At 40.3% G+C, this 17,165-nt stretch overlaps 1 protein-coding gene across 1 annotated transcript in view; it reads right to left on the bottom strand.

Annotated features, from left to right (window-relative positions):
- The window catches only part of GLIS1 (GLIS family zinc finger 1), a 300,120-nt gene that overhangs the window by 42,257 nt on the left and 240,698 nt on the right, over positions 1–17,165 (bottom strand). Inside the window, 2 exon segments of the mRNA XM_032217837.1 lie at positions 5,500–5,632; positions 9,080–9,178. Of these exon segments, the coding sequence (XP_032073728.1) occupies positions 5,500–5,632; positions 9,080–9,178 (232 nt within the window).

Raw genomic sequence — 17,165 nt, 5'->3', positions numbered from 1 at the left:
CTGCATAAATGCAGGCTCCTGGAATATATCTTAGCTGTGCATGTTTGTATGTGTGTGTTTCCTGACACATTAACCGCTTCAGATTATAAATACGTGTAATCCATCAAAATCTAAATGGCTTAACCTTTAGCACTAACATCTGTTAGAAAACTAGCAACATAATCATCTGGGCTAAAGGCTTTTTAGGGATTCTGCCAAGTAAATGCAAAGATAAAAGAAATAAAATTGTAAGTTCAGAAAAAGCAAACAAAACAAAAGTTTTCAACACTATTATTTTCCTGTAAATCCCACAAACATCTCAAAACTGAGGTCAACATCGCCTAGTAGATTGTTAACACTCTAAGGATATGATTTGCTGAAAACTATTCTAAATCACAGTGAACTACTTCAGAGAAGATTGTACATCACCTGAAGTAATGTGGATCTTTCTCCAAAATCAATCAAGTTACTCCAAAATGATTAGAACTTCAATAAAGGGATTTAGGCAATACAGAATCAGATAAAAATGACCACAGACAGTCGTGGAATGCAGTCTAAAGCTGGAGGAGAGAGAGCAAAGAGATCACGAAGCTTGGAATATTTGATATTCAGGAAAAGGATGAAAGCAGACCCTCCCTAGAAAGTCACAGAGTATATCTAGTAGTTAGCAGACTGTTGCATTAGTCTGGCAAGATTTCTGTCAATAGGTGAACACAGTAAAGTAACTACTCAAAAGTAAGTATACATGTCATTTTTGGTTCCTTAGGCCTTACATAAATCTTGTCAGATTACAGCAGCACATTTGCTGTCTTTTTGTTTTCTGGGAAAGCCCTCTCCCTTCTGCAATTTGGGAATACATTCCACACACACACGCACACACATACACAGCAAAGGGAGAATGGAGAATAGATTGTGATGGACAAACGTTGTTTTTACACAAGGAGTGACTATATAGCCTTTCACTATATTTATAACTATCTGTATCTGACGGAAGGTGCAAGTACAGTGTTTCCCCGAAAATAAGACAGGGTGTTATTTTCTTTTGACCCCTGAAATAAGCGCTTGGCTTATTTTCAGGGAAGTCTTATTATTTTTAAGGTGCAGGAGGCAGCGAGTGTGGTCACCTCATGGCTGCTGCTGTGTTGCAATATTTTTGGGGAGAGCTTATTTTCAGGGGAGAGCTCATTTTAGCGCATGTGCTTAGAAACCTGATTGGGCTTATTATCCAGGGAGGTCTTATTTTCAGGAAAACAGGGTAGAAATGCTCAGAATCTGGTTTACGATCAGCACTAAAATCTGCTTTCCCCTGCTTTTCCTGAAGATGCTGCCTGTCTGCAAATTAAAAAGGGAATCTTTGAGTTACAAGTAGCTGGAAGAGAATGACAACAGTGCTGTTTTCTGTACTCCTGGCTCATAAAGTAAAGAAAACCTTTCAATCAACCTGGGTTTCCCCATGAAGCAAAGTGAGTAAAAAAAACAACCCACCACCTCTCTGCCTAAAAGCGGGTAAGGGGAGGAATGCCTGGAAGAGTTTACAAGCAGGGAGATGTTAGATGGACTGATGAACTCAAAGCCATAATGATCAGATGTGGTCTTCATTTCTCTGCAGCTAAAGAGTGAAAAAGTTCCAACCCATTACTCCGTGCACAAGCAGCTTGAATGCTAGAATCTTGGTTGTGTGTCAATTATTTTAAGAAACTGAGTTTTGCATCATATACTTCTTATATGCTTATGAATTGACAAAAGGCACCTTTCTTTTTGTGTGATATTTTAATGAATACAAAAAATGCTGTTGCTACACCTCTCAATAATGTGTTTCACACCCACTCTACATTAATATTTGCAAAAATACTGCTCATTTCTTCTAAAATTACTTAAAACTACTGTTTAGTAATAATAATAGCACTTGCGTTTCACCTACTTTTCCAAAATTTTGCAGATTATTTTTTAAAGCCCATCTCTAAAATATATGTCACATTCATATAAATTGCTTCTAAAGTGATGGGAAAAGAAGAATCCCTTTTAACTCTCTGCCAGGTTCTTGGGAACAATCCTTCCCTTCCATCAATTCTGGATAAATTTGTGGAAACTTTATTCTCTCAGGAGGGGCTAACAATTACCCAGTCACATTTACTAAAAAATAAAACAGTTTAAAAGTTTCTCCTAAAAAAGACCTTTACACTTAAATGGCCCACTATATCTACAAATATCAATGTATGCATTCTTAATGTATTGTAATGTGTCATAAAAACTATTCTGACTTTTTTGGTCTGAAAACTGGCAAGCTTCATTCACTCAGAAAACATACCACATTCGTAAATGTTATCCATATCACTTAAATACTTAAAAAAAAAACATTTTAACTGAGGGTGGAGATTGGTTCTTCGAGTTTGTGGCTTGGTTTCTGAATATTTCTTTACCAGACTAGGTAACATCTTTAGCGGAATTTAGGGGATGTCAGTGTTGATGTTCTTCTGCTTATAAGAGCTTCATGTGATCAGTAAGTCTTGGATGGGGAGGTCGCGTCAAGTGAGAGTCTTACGATGGATCTTAATGTGACTATCATGTGCCATTACCCACACCTGACCCATCATAAAGCCCATCACAAGATCCTCAACTGAAATGACCTCCCCATGATCTGACATGACCTACTGATCACACAAAGCCCTTATAAGCAGAACATTGACACTGACATCCTCTAAATTCTGCTGAAGATGTTATGTAGCCTGGTAATGAATGTTCGGGCACCAACCCACAAGCTCGGAGAACAAACCTTCACCCTCATCCTACACCCAAGCTACAGATATTTGCCACTATCACAAACATTATAACTGTTGGCTCATATTCCAGAAAGTTAGTACCCTATACTAACTTTTGGATTTTACAAAGATTTCACTTTAAATTTCAGGTGAAAATGTTACGTCCAAAGTTATCTGAATTCATTTTTTTCTTCTAGCTGTGTTTCAAGCTGGATTTATTGCAAATTAATTAAAAGATGTGAGATAGTCTCTCTTGTAAAACTGATATAGTAGCAATAGCTTTCACATACAGAATTATCATACACATGGACATACGGTGGACTGTAAATTATGAGAAACAATTCCTTTAAAACAGTAACATGTTGGGAACAAGGGAAGGTATTTGTTCAGTTGGCTCTTGTTGGCAACAGAGAGCTGGGCTAGGTGACCTCTCTGCCTGGTTTAACTACCGTATTTTTTCAGAATATAAGACACACTCCCCCCCCCCCCAAAAAAGAGGATGAAAATCAGGGTGTGCCTTATACACTGAATATAGCATTTTTGGCCTCCTGAAATCCTGCTGCCTTCACAAAAATGGACATGCAGAGGGTTTGGGAGGCCTGCAAAGTGCTCCTGGGGGCAGGGGAGGGCAAAAATGAGCAAAAACAGGGCTGTTTTTTGCTCATTTTTGCCCTCCCCCCAGCAGCACTTTACGAGCCTCCTAAAGGCTATACATGCCTCCTTATTTTGGGGCAAAAAAATTTTTGGCTAAAAACGCTCCCCAGTCCCCAGGAGCGCTCTACAAGCCTCCTAAAGACTATACATGCCTCCTTATATTTTGGCAAAAAACGGGTCCGTTTTTGTGAAAAACTAAATGTTTTTTGCTCATTTGGGGGGGGGGGACAGCCCCCAGGAGCACTCTACAAGCCTTCTAAAGGCTATGCATGCCCCCCCTTTTTTTGGCAAAAACAGACCCGTTTTTGCAAAAAAAAAACAAACCAGCTGTTTTTTGCTCACCTCCCATCCCCAGAGTACTTTGCAGTACTCAAACTCTCTGCATGCCCCGTTTTTCACAAAAAAATGAGGTGTACAAAGAGTTTGGGAGGTCTGCAGAGTGCAAATTTTTTTTTTTTTAATTTACCTCTTCAAAATCTTGGTGCATCTTATACTCTGAAAAATACAGTAGGTTCTTTTGGTGTTCTTCACATAAGGATTTGCAGTCTAAATTTTCTATGAAGCAGCAGTACTGCATTAACTTTAACGATTTTGAAATGCAGCACTGCAAAACCAGCAACCACAAGATCACTTTTAAAATATTCTCTCCTTTTAGCCTAAGCACATGGGATTGCTTTGAAATGCAGCATGACAGCAGTAGAATCACAGAAAACATCTCCAGATGCTAGCTTTGTTCTTGGCATATTTAAAATATGCAGCAGACTAATCTGAAGGGGAAAGGTTCCAGGTAATGTAAATAAGTAGCACTCTATTTCTTATGCTAGGATTTCTTTTAAAACACATTTTAGAACAATTACTTTCAATGAGAATAGAATGAGGAATAGTATAGATTTGATGGTACATAGTCTGCTATGTAAACTACAAAGTAATTTGATTCACTGGTGCTAATAAAGTAACCTTCCGATGGAATCCTACTATAGCTTGCAATAGGACCTGGTGGCCAGAGGTCTATGTTGTTCTATGCTATGTTTTTCAAATATCTTTTGATAGTTTGACATCTTCCCCGTAAGGTTCTGACCCATTATTCTTGAATTAATAGCTATATTTAGCCAGGTATTACTTAAGTCCCACTCCAACTTGGTGTTCTCCAGTTGTCTATAGCACATGTAGATAACCTGAGCTCAAAATCATGCCAATATGGCAATCTGGGCTACAAAGTGTTTTACATGACATGGTAAACCGACTGCTTTCAGACAGCAAATCCTAGATTGTTAGGAATTCTGCATTATGTGATCATGTACATACAGTATGAAGGGCATAGTTATGGAAAGAGTTCTTAATGGAACTTGTAAAAAATGCAAGACCACAATTACTGCTTCTGTCTTAAACTACTGTAACTGTTAATAGAGACATGGCTCAGTGGCTAAAATGCTGAGCTTGTGGATCAGAAAGGTCGCCAGGCGGTTCAAATCCCTAGCACTGGGTAACAGAGTGAGCTCCCATTATTTGTCCCAGCTTCTGCCAACCTAGCAGTTTGAAAGCACATAAAAATGGTGGGAAGGTAACAGTGTCAATTACAGTTTAGTCATGCGGGCCACAGGACCATAGAGACATCTTTGGACAGCACTGGCTTTTTGGCTTTGAAACAGAGATGAGTACCGCTTCCTAGAGTTGGGAACGACTAGCACATATGTGCGAGGGGAACCTTTACCTTTACTGTCTAAAACAATAACTCAAAATAATGCCATCAGCTATATCAGGGACACATTTCAAAATATAAGTTGATTATTTACATTTTTATTTTGACAGCACGATTATTAACAAATTATTTTAACCTTACTTTTGAATTTCAGGTCTGAACAATTTGATTATTACTGAATTGTTTTAATTTTACTTTTGAATTTCAGGTCTGAACTGAATTTATTACATTCTTTATTACATTCTTCCTCTCATATGTTCTTTGGTGCAGTATATCCTTAAAAAAATCCTGAACAGTATGCTGATATGTTTCTTCAAGGCATCTAGCAAGCTTTATATTTAGATGGAATTTGCATCCAAGTTCTCCATGGTGAATCCTATTTATTGTATTTAAAAGAAATACTCCCACCTGTAATGAGGCCATGATGGCTCATTGATCTCCCACACTTCCCATCCAAAATGTGTTGTGAAGAAGGATGAAGCTGCTGCATAGTTAAGCATTCACTTAATATTTCTTGTTCAGCATCAGAATACAAATGTATCTATAAGAGGATATAAAACAAAGAGATTAAATTTCAAAGAGTAAAACTCAAATGCAGCTAATTTAATGCATATGGCTTTTTGCCCCTAGCCTATACATATATGCAAGAAACAAAACATCATTGTTTCCCTTAGTTCAGAGATATATTAGGCACTTGGTGCTTCTAGTTTGGGTTTTCTTGCATATGCAAATTTATCATGCTAATCTATCAACATCAAGTTGATTCTTAGAAAATTACTATGCATTTTATAATTTTACGGAGTAATTGAGCTGCACGGTATTTGTCTCTCATATTTTAAGTTCTGTTTCTCAAAGAAATGCATCAATTAGTAACTGTCCTGGTCAGAATTTCCTAGATAAGGAAAAATGTTGGTACTTATCAAATTAAAATGACCAAATTGGTGGGCTGTTGCCCATGTGCAAAAGGTACTGCTGATCTGTCAGCTGTTTTCCATGTAAATTAATGCACTGGCAAAAGTGTCTGAAGCATGCGCTCTTCACAAACCACAATGTCGATCATATTAGAAACAGCAGGAGAGGAGAATTAAGAAAGAAAAGCATTTCTAATTCTTTTTCAAACATACTGATGCTGCCAAGTTTTTGTCGTAACACAAAGCTCAAGTTACCGCCAAATATCTATGCCCTGTTATGGCTGCTAATAAATGGTTATTGTTTTGAAGTTTATAGAATTCAATTCTGCCCTTCTCTTGGCTTGGTTATTCTAAATTAAAAGATCTAGGCCAAGCAGTTTAGCCTTCAGTCTTACAGTCAATTTATATAAACATTCAATATTCTAGAACAAAACCAGCTAATCAAGGTTTACGCTATTACTACTACTGCTGCAAGTATTGCATAACTGCTTAGTTTTCATCTAAGCATAAATTTCATTAGGGCAATGCTGCTTAAATAAAGTAGGAAGTAAAGGGTGAGTGTTGAAGCAGATGTACTGCATACAATAAAACATTTCAGGTTGAAAACTTGAGGAAGGGGGAAGCTTGCTTCAAAACCTTCTAGGTCCTTGGTTCTCAGAAAGCTCAGCTCAGGAAAATATTGGTACTAATCAAGACATTTGATAGAACTATTCAAGAAAGGAATTAAAATATGAAAACCTCATTTCTTTTGTATCTCATTTCACACATGTACAAAGTGGCAAGAGGTTGCATTGTTGCATCTGTCATTGTGATTTTTTTTTTTTATCCACCACCCCCCATAACTCTGACGTGGGTGTTTCAGATGCTGGATGCTTTTTTAGCCTCTTTCAGGAATAGGACATTTCCCTCATAATACTCAGATTGTGGCTTTTTTTCTTTTCAGAAAATTCATTCATTTTCTCTTCCTGATGGATTCTTGAAAATGAAATGTTTAACATTTGAATAGTGACTTTTGTTGTTTATTTTTTTTCAACTCACTTTTATTTTTAAAAATCTACTATCGTTTATCATTTCTAAGGATTGTTTTTCCATAACATACTTTTAATTTGCAATGATCAGTATTGCTTTTATTTTCGCAGATCACTGCAGTATTTCTTATGAATGATAACCAGAATACTTAGTTGCTCAAGATGAATAGGTAAGAAAGTCTTGTTCAACTGAACATCAAAGTAACCAGAAATCCATTGTCATATATAAATGACACTTAAGCAGATTGGAATTTGTTTGATTACTTCAAGTCAGCTTATGACGTAGGAATACAAAGTATAAGAAATTTATTGTGAATAAACAAACTAATTGAGATTTGTTTCTTAATCTATTGTAAGTGAAGTGTAGTAAATGAACTACTAATTTAATAAATTAAACTATTAAAGCATTTTTGAAATCAGACAACTATGATATTGGTTCAACTTCTTCTGTTTTATGCTTTATCTTATTGTGTTTAAATAAAAGTGCACATTTGATGGAAGAGCAGTTAGTAAGGTCATCGGGTCGATAAAAATACAAAATCCAATAAAAGGAAAAAAAGAAAAGTCCATCACCACCAAAGAGAGAAATCAACTTCTATACTCATTCACTAATAACATTCATAGTAGATTTCCATGGCAATCACATGATTGTGAGGTTCTTGGCAACTGGTCACCCAAAATACAATTGCGTGGTGTGATAATTTTATTATGATGTTTAAAGTACTCTTTCTGAGGCTGTTATAACTTTGAACAGTTGGTACAAGGACCAATCATAAATCAAGGACTATCTGTAGACAAGATTCAGGATCTGATCCAGAGGTGGGTTCCTCCCGGTATGGTATGCCAGAAAAGGTAGTGAAAATCTGGCATACCGGACCGGTAGTAGCCTGGCCACACCCACGTACTGGCAAAAAAAAGAATATCCTGTTGTACCGTAACTGCGCCGCAGTGTAAGGGAAGTGGGTCTTGGGAGAGACCTTCCCGCCTTCAGAGAGCCCGTGTGGGGAGAGAGGTGTTGGCCTGGTTTGAACGCAGGCTGGTGGTTTAGTGGCCAGTGCCTCCTTTGTTCATTAGGGTGGGCGTAGAAAGAAAGGAGGTACGCGATAGCTGAAGGTGCTTCCCTTCGCCCTTGGTGGTGGGGGCCGGGGGCTGCTTTATCACATGTCTCCTTCCTTCCCTCAGCTGCTATTGCTGGGGTGCCACCAGGACAAGCAAGGGGCCATAGAAAGAAAGGAGGTGCACAATAAAGCAGCCCCTGCTGTCAAGGGTGAAGGGGAGTTCCTTCGTCCTCGGGTATTGCGCACTTCCTTTCTTTCTCCACCTGCCTCAATGAGCGAAGGAGGCACCCCATCCACGTTCAAACCAGGCCTTCTCCTCTCTCCTCACATGGGCTCTCTGAAGGGGGAGGGAAGGTCTCTTCCAAGACCGGCTTCTTTCCCTCACTCCTGTGATGTCAATCCGTAGGGGGAGGGCACGGACCGTTCGGCAGTGGCGGAGAAATGGAGGCTTCTTTGCCAGCCTCCCACCTGGCAAAACAGAATTTTTTGCAAACTGGAAGGGATGTGTGTGTGAGAGAGAGAAAGGGTGGGAGAGATAGAAAGAAAGAGTAAGAGAGAGAGAAAGAGAAAGAAAGAAAGAAAGAACTTATGACCACAATTGAGCCCAAAATTTTGGTTGCTCAGCAAGAGTGTTGTTAAGTGAGCTTCACATTTTACAAATTGACCACACCCACCCAGTCACATGACCACCAAGCCACTCCCACAGAATAGGTAGTAAAAAAATTTAAAACCCACCCCTGATCTGATCAGAGACCAATTTATCAAGTGATCTAAATGTAATTAGGGGTACAATGTCCTCATGTCCAATAGTTGCAAGCAAAAGAATGTGTCATTTAAGACAAACACTATGGGTTTAAGAAAATGAATTGGGATCCTATTCCTGTAGCAAAATCACTGAAGGAAAAAAACAATATCCACTCAGTTAAACTTAAAGAGAAATGTTTTTTGGAATTCCTGATCTTTGGAAAGTTGGTCTTACCTTCTTATGCACCTGTTGTTCTTTGGCAGAATGAGCCTTCACATGTTTTCTAAGGGAACTTGGGTCAGTGTAACGTTTAGAGCATCCAGGAATCTGGCAAGCATACGGCTTCTATAAGTACATGGAGAGGAATAAGGGGAAAAATAGATAACATGGAAATTACATTTGCTTTGAAAACATCCTCAAGATATGAACTATTATGTTAACAAAATAAAACATTAATATTCATTGATGATGTTCAAACATGCTGTAAAGCATTTAACTGTTGTGTTCAGCTTAAAACTACAAATTACAGGTGAATATATATAAATATATGAATACATGCGTACATACGTATGTACACTCCCTCCCATATTTTGGCATACCAGGTGCTTTGACATAAAGGTCACTTTTTATTCTCTTTTATTCTCTTCATTCTCAATTTAGCCAAAATGCTTTACATCTTTGGGAATTTAACAAAATTTTAATAAAGGCAACTGGATAAAAGTACAGTAAAAAAACCTGAACTCTACAATGATTTAATAATGTTTTATATATTTTATTCATATCATTTTTAAGAAGCACCCCTGCTGTCTCCAATACTCAGAAACAATACATACAATTCTGCAGATATTTTATCAAGTTTTCAAGGTCATGCATCCTGAGTTCCTATGAGCAACCCACAGATAGAAAACACCAGTTCATGCAACAGTATTTCTATATGATATAGTATTTCTATATGAACACCATTGTGTTCAATCCTAGTGAATATCACCTGGACAGCTTTGAAAGAATTCATACTGACATAAATCGGTATTTAAGCAGTTCTAAAATGTATTTCTCAAAGTCAGATTTTTAAAGGAAACATGCTTTCTACCTTATATGCATATTTTATCTTTTATTATCTATTACAATGATAATATGATGTTCTATGGTTGCATAGGACTTAATCCTAGCTAATTTAACCAAGGGATTGTAAAACAAATTAGAGGCAGCCCTGATCTGTAATATTTATTCTTTATTCTGTTTACATGGTGGCCCCATCATTGCTCTCTAATGCCTGTTATCCCGCATTATGGAAGGCTGAGCTATCATACCCAATTTTAGGATGATTATAGAACACCATCTTAAAGCATTTTTGCTATAGTTTTAATACCTTTTCACTGGCACCTAGAAAAGTTCTGACAAAATTAAATGATTTTGGATTACAAGGTTAATAGCACTGCCAATATTGAAAAATCAGTCAGCTTGCTGCGTTTTTAAAAGAAAATGTACATGTAATCCAGTTTCAGGATAGCCTGAGACTTAAATCTAACCTAATAATCTGCTATTCAATCAAACCAGTACATTCTAGCAGGTCTTTGTAATTATTTACAGATTCTCTTTCAGAGAAGATAAATGACAGATTGACCTGCCTCTGGAATCTGAAATCAATTCCACATGCATTTAATAAGAAATAGGCAGTCCATATAAATCCCTTTTCTTTGTAGACACCTCCAAAGGAATAAGTAGTCCTGCTTCTTGTGCTAGCAGGAAATTTCCGAAGGAATAATAAGATCATTCACCAGCTTGAGACTCCAAAGGCTAACCTGATATGTACCCAAAAACATGTATATGAAAGTCAATTTACTGAACACAGAGACAACTGAAATTTGAGGAAGGATGGTGGAAACCATTAAATAATTCCTTAGTGGAATTAACCAGGTAGAGTTTTACCCTGCAATGGCAACACATTATTAAGGATAGGAAAACTAGACCAGAAAAATTCCATCCATATTAGTCCAAGCCTTTTCAATCTCACTGTCACACAGTATTCAGTTACACAGCTCGCTTATAAAGGAAATTGGCATTTAAACTGTCATGAACAGCCAGTTTTGTGTTACATGCATTTGAAGCACTAACATCAGCATGCAAGATGCATTCTAATTTACTATATATTCAGTAACCGAAAACAAAAACTACTAATGTGATACAAAGCTAAAATTCCTGGGAAGATCAACAGGATAAAAATGGATGTTATCTTGTGCAGACTATAAATACCGCAAAAAAATGTAAGAATAGGTTCAGTAAGAGTAAATAAGTTATTAATAAAAGGTTAGTTAAAATTATTACTGTACCTTTTTGCTGATTAGAAGTATTTCAGATAGGAAGGAAGAATATGGAATAAACAAACAAAGGAAGAAATAGGAAGAAAGGAGGAAAAACAGAATAGAAAAGTTAAAGAGGCTCTTTGCAATAAGACCATCCAAAAATATACAAGGAAAGAGAGGGACTTGCTTCTGTGTACATCACAGAGTCTACAAACTGCTTTGAAGGATACAACTGCCTTCTCCCTCCCGCCCTTCCACTTGTATTAATGTCAAGACATTAAACTTCAAAAAGCTGCATCCTATATGACATATTAAGTTTCAAAAGAGCCACATTTTAGAAGTAAATTACAAATTCAAATACCTAAAGCTGATTTTCAAATAAATAAAACATTGTTATTGTAAGAGTGCTTGGGTTGGAAAATGTGACTGAATGGCTTGTTTGTTTTTGGAAGGCATAATGTACATTACACATTCCTTAATGCTGCACTGTCTGAAATGTGTAGCTAGTTTGAAAGTAAATATCAATTAACCTCTAGGTTTCTGCCATATAAACACCCAGCCAAACATTAAACCACATATTCACCTCTTTCAAAAAGACAAAGGGAGGACTTATGAGCTGTGGAGCAGTAGCTAAGATGACTAAAGAGTCTGCTTAGCTTTCATGGGTGATTGACCAAAGTAGAGGCTAACATGACCTGGGCAGCAGAGTAACATTGCCATTTTCCCTACTCCAATCACTTCAAGTATCTTAGAAAGTTAATAGAACATTCTGTTGTAATTGCCTCCATGTACAAACCCCTTTATATCTCCTGTTGATCTCTTTTTCTTGCAAGTGCTTTGGATTATTTGTATTAATAATGTTTCATTATTATGAGGTATAAGAAAAAAAAGGATGGAGTAATGCATTCTAATATTCCAAAGAGTTAAGTGGATACACATGCTAATGTCGGAGGGGCAGGGGGTGGAGAGACTTATAATGTTGTAAACCATGAAAAGAACTGAAACAAAAAGGACTACTGGTTGAGGGTTCACCGACAAATGCGCGCTCGACAAAAGAGCACCGATAAAACCGCGGCGAGAAAACCATGAGGTCGAAATCACGCCGACAAATGAGCGCAGAAGCGCGCTGACAATAGCGTGCCGACAAAAGCGGGCCTTCAACAAACAACTACTAACAACCTAATAACCCTAACCCTAAACCTAACCCTGAACCTAACCCTAACCCTAATCTTTACCTTAACTTAAATCACGCTTTTATGGACGCAGTTTTGTCGGCGCGTTGTTGTGGGCGCGTTTATGATGTCGCGGTTTTCTCGCCGTGGTTTCGTCGGCAAGCTTTTGTCGTGCGCGCATTTGTCGGGTCACGTTGGTTGAGAATGCCTATTTTAATTTTGAAAAGTGTTTTTAGATGAACCTGGGAAATGTCCTAAAAGTAAAAATTTGTTTCTGCACATTATTCACTAATAAGGCAGAAACAAAGTCAGGAAGAGATAAGGAACACTGTATTCATGCATTTATTCACTCATTCATTCAGGTGACACCTTTATAGAAATGTAGGTTATATGAGCAAATGGTGGGTGGACCATAGAAAAGAATTAAATGTATTTAGAGGCCAATTTTCTTCATCTGGTGACCTACAGATGTGTTTGGCTACCAATTCTGAACTGTTATCCAAAATCTATAAAAGACAGCCGATGAGGGATCAAGCATGCATGCTTTCACTTTTAATCTTGGGCAACAAAATGCATTTTAGTTTGAAACATGGCCTGATATTTCAAATGATTCATGGAAGAATTTCAATTTTTTTAAAAAAAAATCACACAGCCAAGATTTTAAGTCTACAGAGAAACATTTTCAAAGATATGTAAAATATTAATTCAGATGAAGACAAATCAATTGCATGGCAAAATAGTAGAAAAGCAAACTTGGTAATTCTCTGTAGTTGATATATTATAACCTTCCTTAACCAAATGCTCTCCTGATGTTTCGGGGTGGGGGGGGGATTCCAGGATTCCCTACCACTATTATCAATAATGCTGGAAGTTGTAGTGGAAAGAATAAGAAATCAACTACTCAGATTGTTGGGGGCAATATGCTGACTCTCTGTAAACCGCTTAGAGAGGCCTGAAAGGCCTATGAAGCGGTATATAAGTCTACTGCTATTGCTATTGCTATTGCTATATATATATATATATATATATATATATATATATATATATATATATATATATATATATATATACACATACATACATATATATATATATATATATATACACACACACACACACACACACACACACACACACAATATCTGGCTATAATGCTTTGTTTTCTGCTAGCACTATTCTAAAATATTAGGTAAGATTTCTTCACCCCAATATTTTATATACTTTGGCCGACTCTTTTATCTGATGAATGGTAATGTTTTTAGTATGTTATATTTTGAGATGACTAAAATTTAAAAATCTAACATGTTAAACTATCTAGAACAGGGGTGTCAAGCTCGTGGCCCGTGGGCCAGATGTGTCATGCGCTGGCCATGCCCACCCATTTTAGGGGGGAAAGGGGGGAAAGTTGTGATATGTCACATGACAACAGCATATTGTCGTGAGTTTGACACCCCGATCTAGAATCATACGTTAATGAAGAACAATATACATAAACCCAATAACATGGAAAACCATGAGTCGTGGTGCCGCAGTGGTTAGAGTACACTACTGCATGCTAACTTTGCCCAAATTCAGGAGTTCGTTACTGACCAGCTTAAGGTTGACTCAGCCCTCCATCCTTCTGAGGTCGGTAAAATGAGGACCAGATTGTTGGGGGCATTATGCGGACTCAGTAAACCACTTAGAGAGTGCATTATGAAGCGATATATGTCTAAGTGCTATTGCTATCTCTGGATTGTTACTAATACTTGCTCTATTTTCTATTTTAAAAGAGCGTTGGTCCTTATCTAAACGTTTCTTTTCAGTAGACGAGAGGGATGGCCTACACATAGGATATTCTGAAAGCCTGATTGGTCCAAAGACTGAGGGAAAATTCTTTTAACCTCCTCCTTTCCCCGTTGACTCCCAATTCCTCAAAGACAAATGACCAAAGCCAAGCTGCATAAAACAGACAAAGAGACAGAAGGAAAACCACCCGACCGCCCTGCACCCCACTAACTAGCAACTAACTAATTGGGGTAGGAAATAGCCCCTCCCTCTCATCTACTGAAAAGAAACATTCAGGTAAGAACCAACGTTCTTTTTTCAGGATACTCGAGAGAGGGGCTACACGTTGGACATGCCCAAGCTCAGTCCCAAGGAGGGAACCTAAGACTCAGGGGAAGGGGCGGTCACTACCTGCTGGAGAACCCTGTGCCCAAAGGACGCCTCAGCAGATGCAAAAGCATCCAACCGATAGTGGCGGATAAAGGGGCTCGGGGAAGTCCAGGTGGCCGCCCGACATATATCCTTTAATGGAGCCCTCGTGGCCCACACCGCCATAGCCGCAGCACTCTGTGTGGAGTGGGCGGTGATACCCGAGGGGCTGGCCAGCCCAAAGACTCGTAAGCAGTGGAAATGGCCTGACGTAGTCATCTGCCAATTGTGGCAGATAAAACCCTGGCCCCCAAGGAGCCAGGCTGGAAAGAAAAGACCGTTGGCTTACCTAAACGGTCGTTCTCTGTGCGCTGCGGGAGAGTCCACTCATGGGTTAACACAGTCTATCTGCCCTAGGACTGAGTATCTTTTTTCTTTGACCACGCCTCCCTTTGCCTCTAATATCTCAGTTTAAAAACGAATAACACTCCGTTAAGGACCGCCTCCACAGATCCTTGAGATCACCATCGAAGGCAATCATGACCCTGGGCGGGTTTGCACTCTGCCGCAGTGCGCAGAGAACGACCGTTCAGGTAAGCCAATGGTCTTTCTCCTGAGCGGTGCTTGGAGAGTCCAAGCATGGGACATACCCAAGCTATGATGTCCCCGGGCAGGGAGAATTGGTAGAGTCCGGAGCCTCTGCAACTTTCTGCAATATTCTTCACCCCAATGAAGCTTCGGCTGAGGCAAAGGTGTCTATCTTATAGTTATGGATGAAGGCCGTGGGAGACGTCCACGTGGCTGCCCTACAGATGTCAATGATCGACGCCTGGGTCACCCACGCCGCTGATGTGGCCGCACTTCTCGTAGAATGAGCAGACACCCGGCCCGGAACTGGCTTGGCTTGAATCTCGTACGCCAGTTTAATTCCGGCCCACAGCCAATGGCCGATGGTATGCGACAATGCTCTTTGCCCTTGCGACCCGGGATGAAAGGAGACAAATAACTGTGATCTGTGAAAGAGTGAATTAACTTTAGGTACAAATGTAGGGTCAAGCCGTAATATGATCTTATCCGGGTGCATAATACATAGGTCCTCCCTGACTGAGAGGGCCGCTAACTCTGACACCCTCCTAGCTGAAGTGATCGCGAACAAGAAAGCTGTTTTAATGGTCAGATGTCGAAGAGATGTAATCCGGAGCGGCTCGAACGGAACCCCTGTTAACACACAAAGGACAAACGGTAAGTTCCATGATGGATATTGATGTACCGTGGGCGGCCTGATGTTCGATGTGCCCTTCAGGAATCTCGTCACTTGAGGGTGTTGGCTCAAGGAACGGGAGGAACCCCCAGAGAGAATGGTGGACAAGGCTGCTACTTAACAGTGCAAGGTGTTGGGGGCTAGGTCCTTGTCCAACCCCTCTTGCAGAAAGTCCAGCACTTGCGGAATAGACGCCTCTGTGTCTCGCAATCCTTTGCCATGACACCATGCAGAGAAGGCCCCCCAGGTGACCTCATATATTCTGTTCGTCGAAGGTCTCCTGGACACCTGGATGGTCTCGATGACCTTGTCAGAAAATTTCTGTTTCCTCAGGAGGTCCCCCTCAAGTGCCAGACGGTTAGTTGCAGCCATTGGGGCTCTGGGTGAGTTATCGCCCCCTGGCTGAGGGAGATGGTCTCCTGAGGAATCCTCCAGGGTTTTTGTACGGAGAGACTGACAAGGTCCATGTACCAGGACCTCCTGGGCCAATGGCGTGCCACAAGCAGGATTTCTGCCTCTTCCTCCAGGAGCTTGGCCGCAACCTGTGGGATGAGCGGGAGAGGGGGAAATGCATACAGGAACCCGGGAGGCCATCTGCACCTCAGGGTGTTCGTCCCCTCTGCCCCTGGAGACCAGTAACGGGAGTAGAATCTCGGCAGGTGAGTGTTGAGGCAAAGAGGTTGACCTGTGGTTCGCCAAACCTCCGCACGATCTGATTGAATATGTCCGGGTGCAGCCGCCACTCTATCGTTTGCCAGCTCAACCAATCCGCCTCCTGGTTGCTGGTCCCTGAAATGTGGTCTGTCCTGATGGAGAGCAGATGACGTTCCGCCCACCTGCCCAGAGCTTCCGCCTCCGTCATGAGTGATCTGGAGTGCGTGCTGCCCTCTCTGTTGATGTGGGCTTTTGTTGCCACGTTGTCGGTGAGCAACAGAATGTGCTGTCCCGCAACCTGAGGGGAGAACTGACGCAGAGCAAGCCGGGCCGCCCTTAGCTCCAGCCAGTTGATGCTGTGGGAGAACTCCCTCTGGCTCCACAGTCCCTGAGCCAGTTGGCCCTGGCAATGCGCTCCCCACCCCTGCAGGCTGGCGTCGGAGGTCACAACAATCCTTTTGGGTTCTTTGAACAGAGACCCTTTCTTTACTGCGTCTGACCTCCACCAGGTTAGAGAGCGAGTTACTTTTGGTGGTACACAGACGCACCTGTGTGAGTTGCTGTTCCTTGCCCTTTGCATGGGCAGGAGGAACCATTGTAGTTCCCTGGCATGAAGATGGGCCCAGGGAACCACCTTCAGGCATGAGATCATGATGCCCAGTAGTTGGGACAACTGGACAATCTGTACTGACCTGGACGCGCTGCAAGGTCGCACCTTGTCCCTGAGAGTCCTCAAGCGCTCCGGAGACAGGAAAACCTGACAAGAGTTTGAGTCCAGAATGACGCCCAGGTGTTGTATGTGTGTA

The sequence above is a fragment of the Thamnophis elegans genome, chromosome 5 (genome assembly GCF_009769535.1).
Source record: "Thamnophis elegans isolate rThaEle1 chromosome 5, rThaEle1.pri, whole genome shotgun sequence".
Lineage (NCBI taxonomy): Eukaryota > Metazoa > Chordata > Lepidosauria > Squamata > Colubridae > Thamnophis > Thamnophis elegans.
Note: the sequence above shows the minus strand (reverse complement) of the source record. Positions and strands in the feature narration are given on the sequence as shown.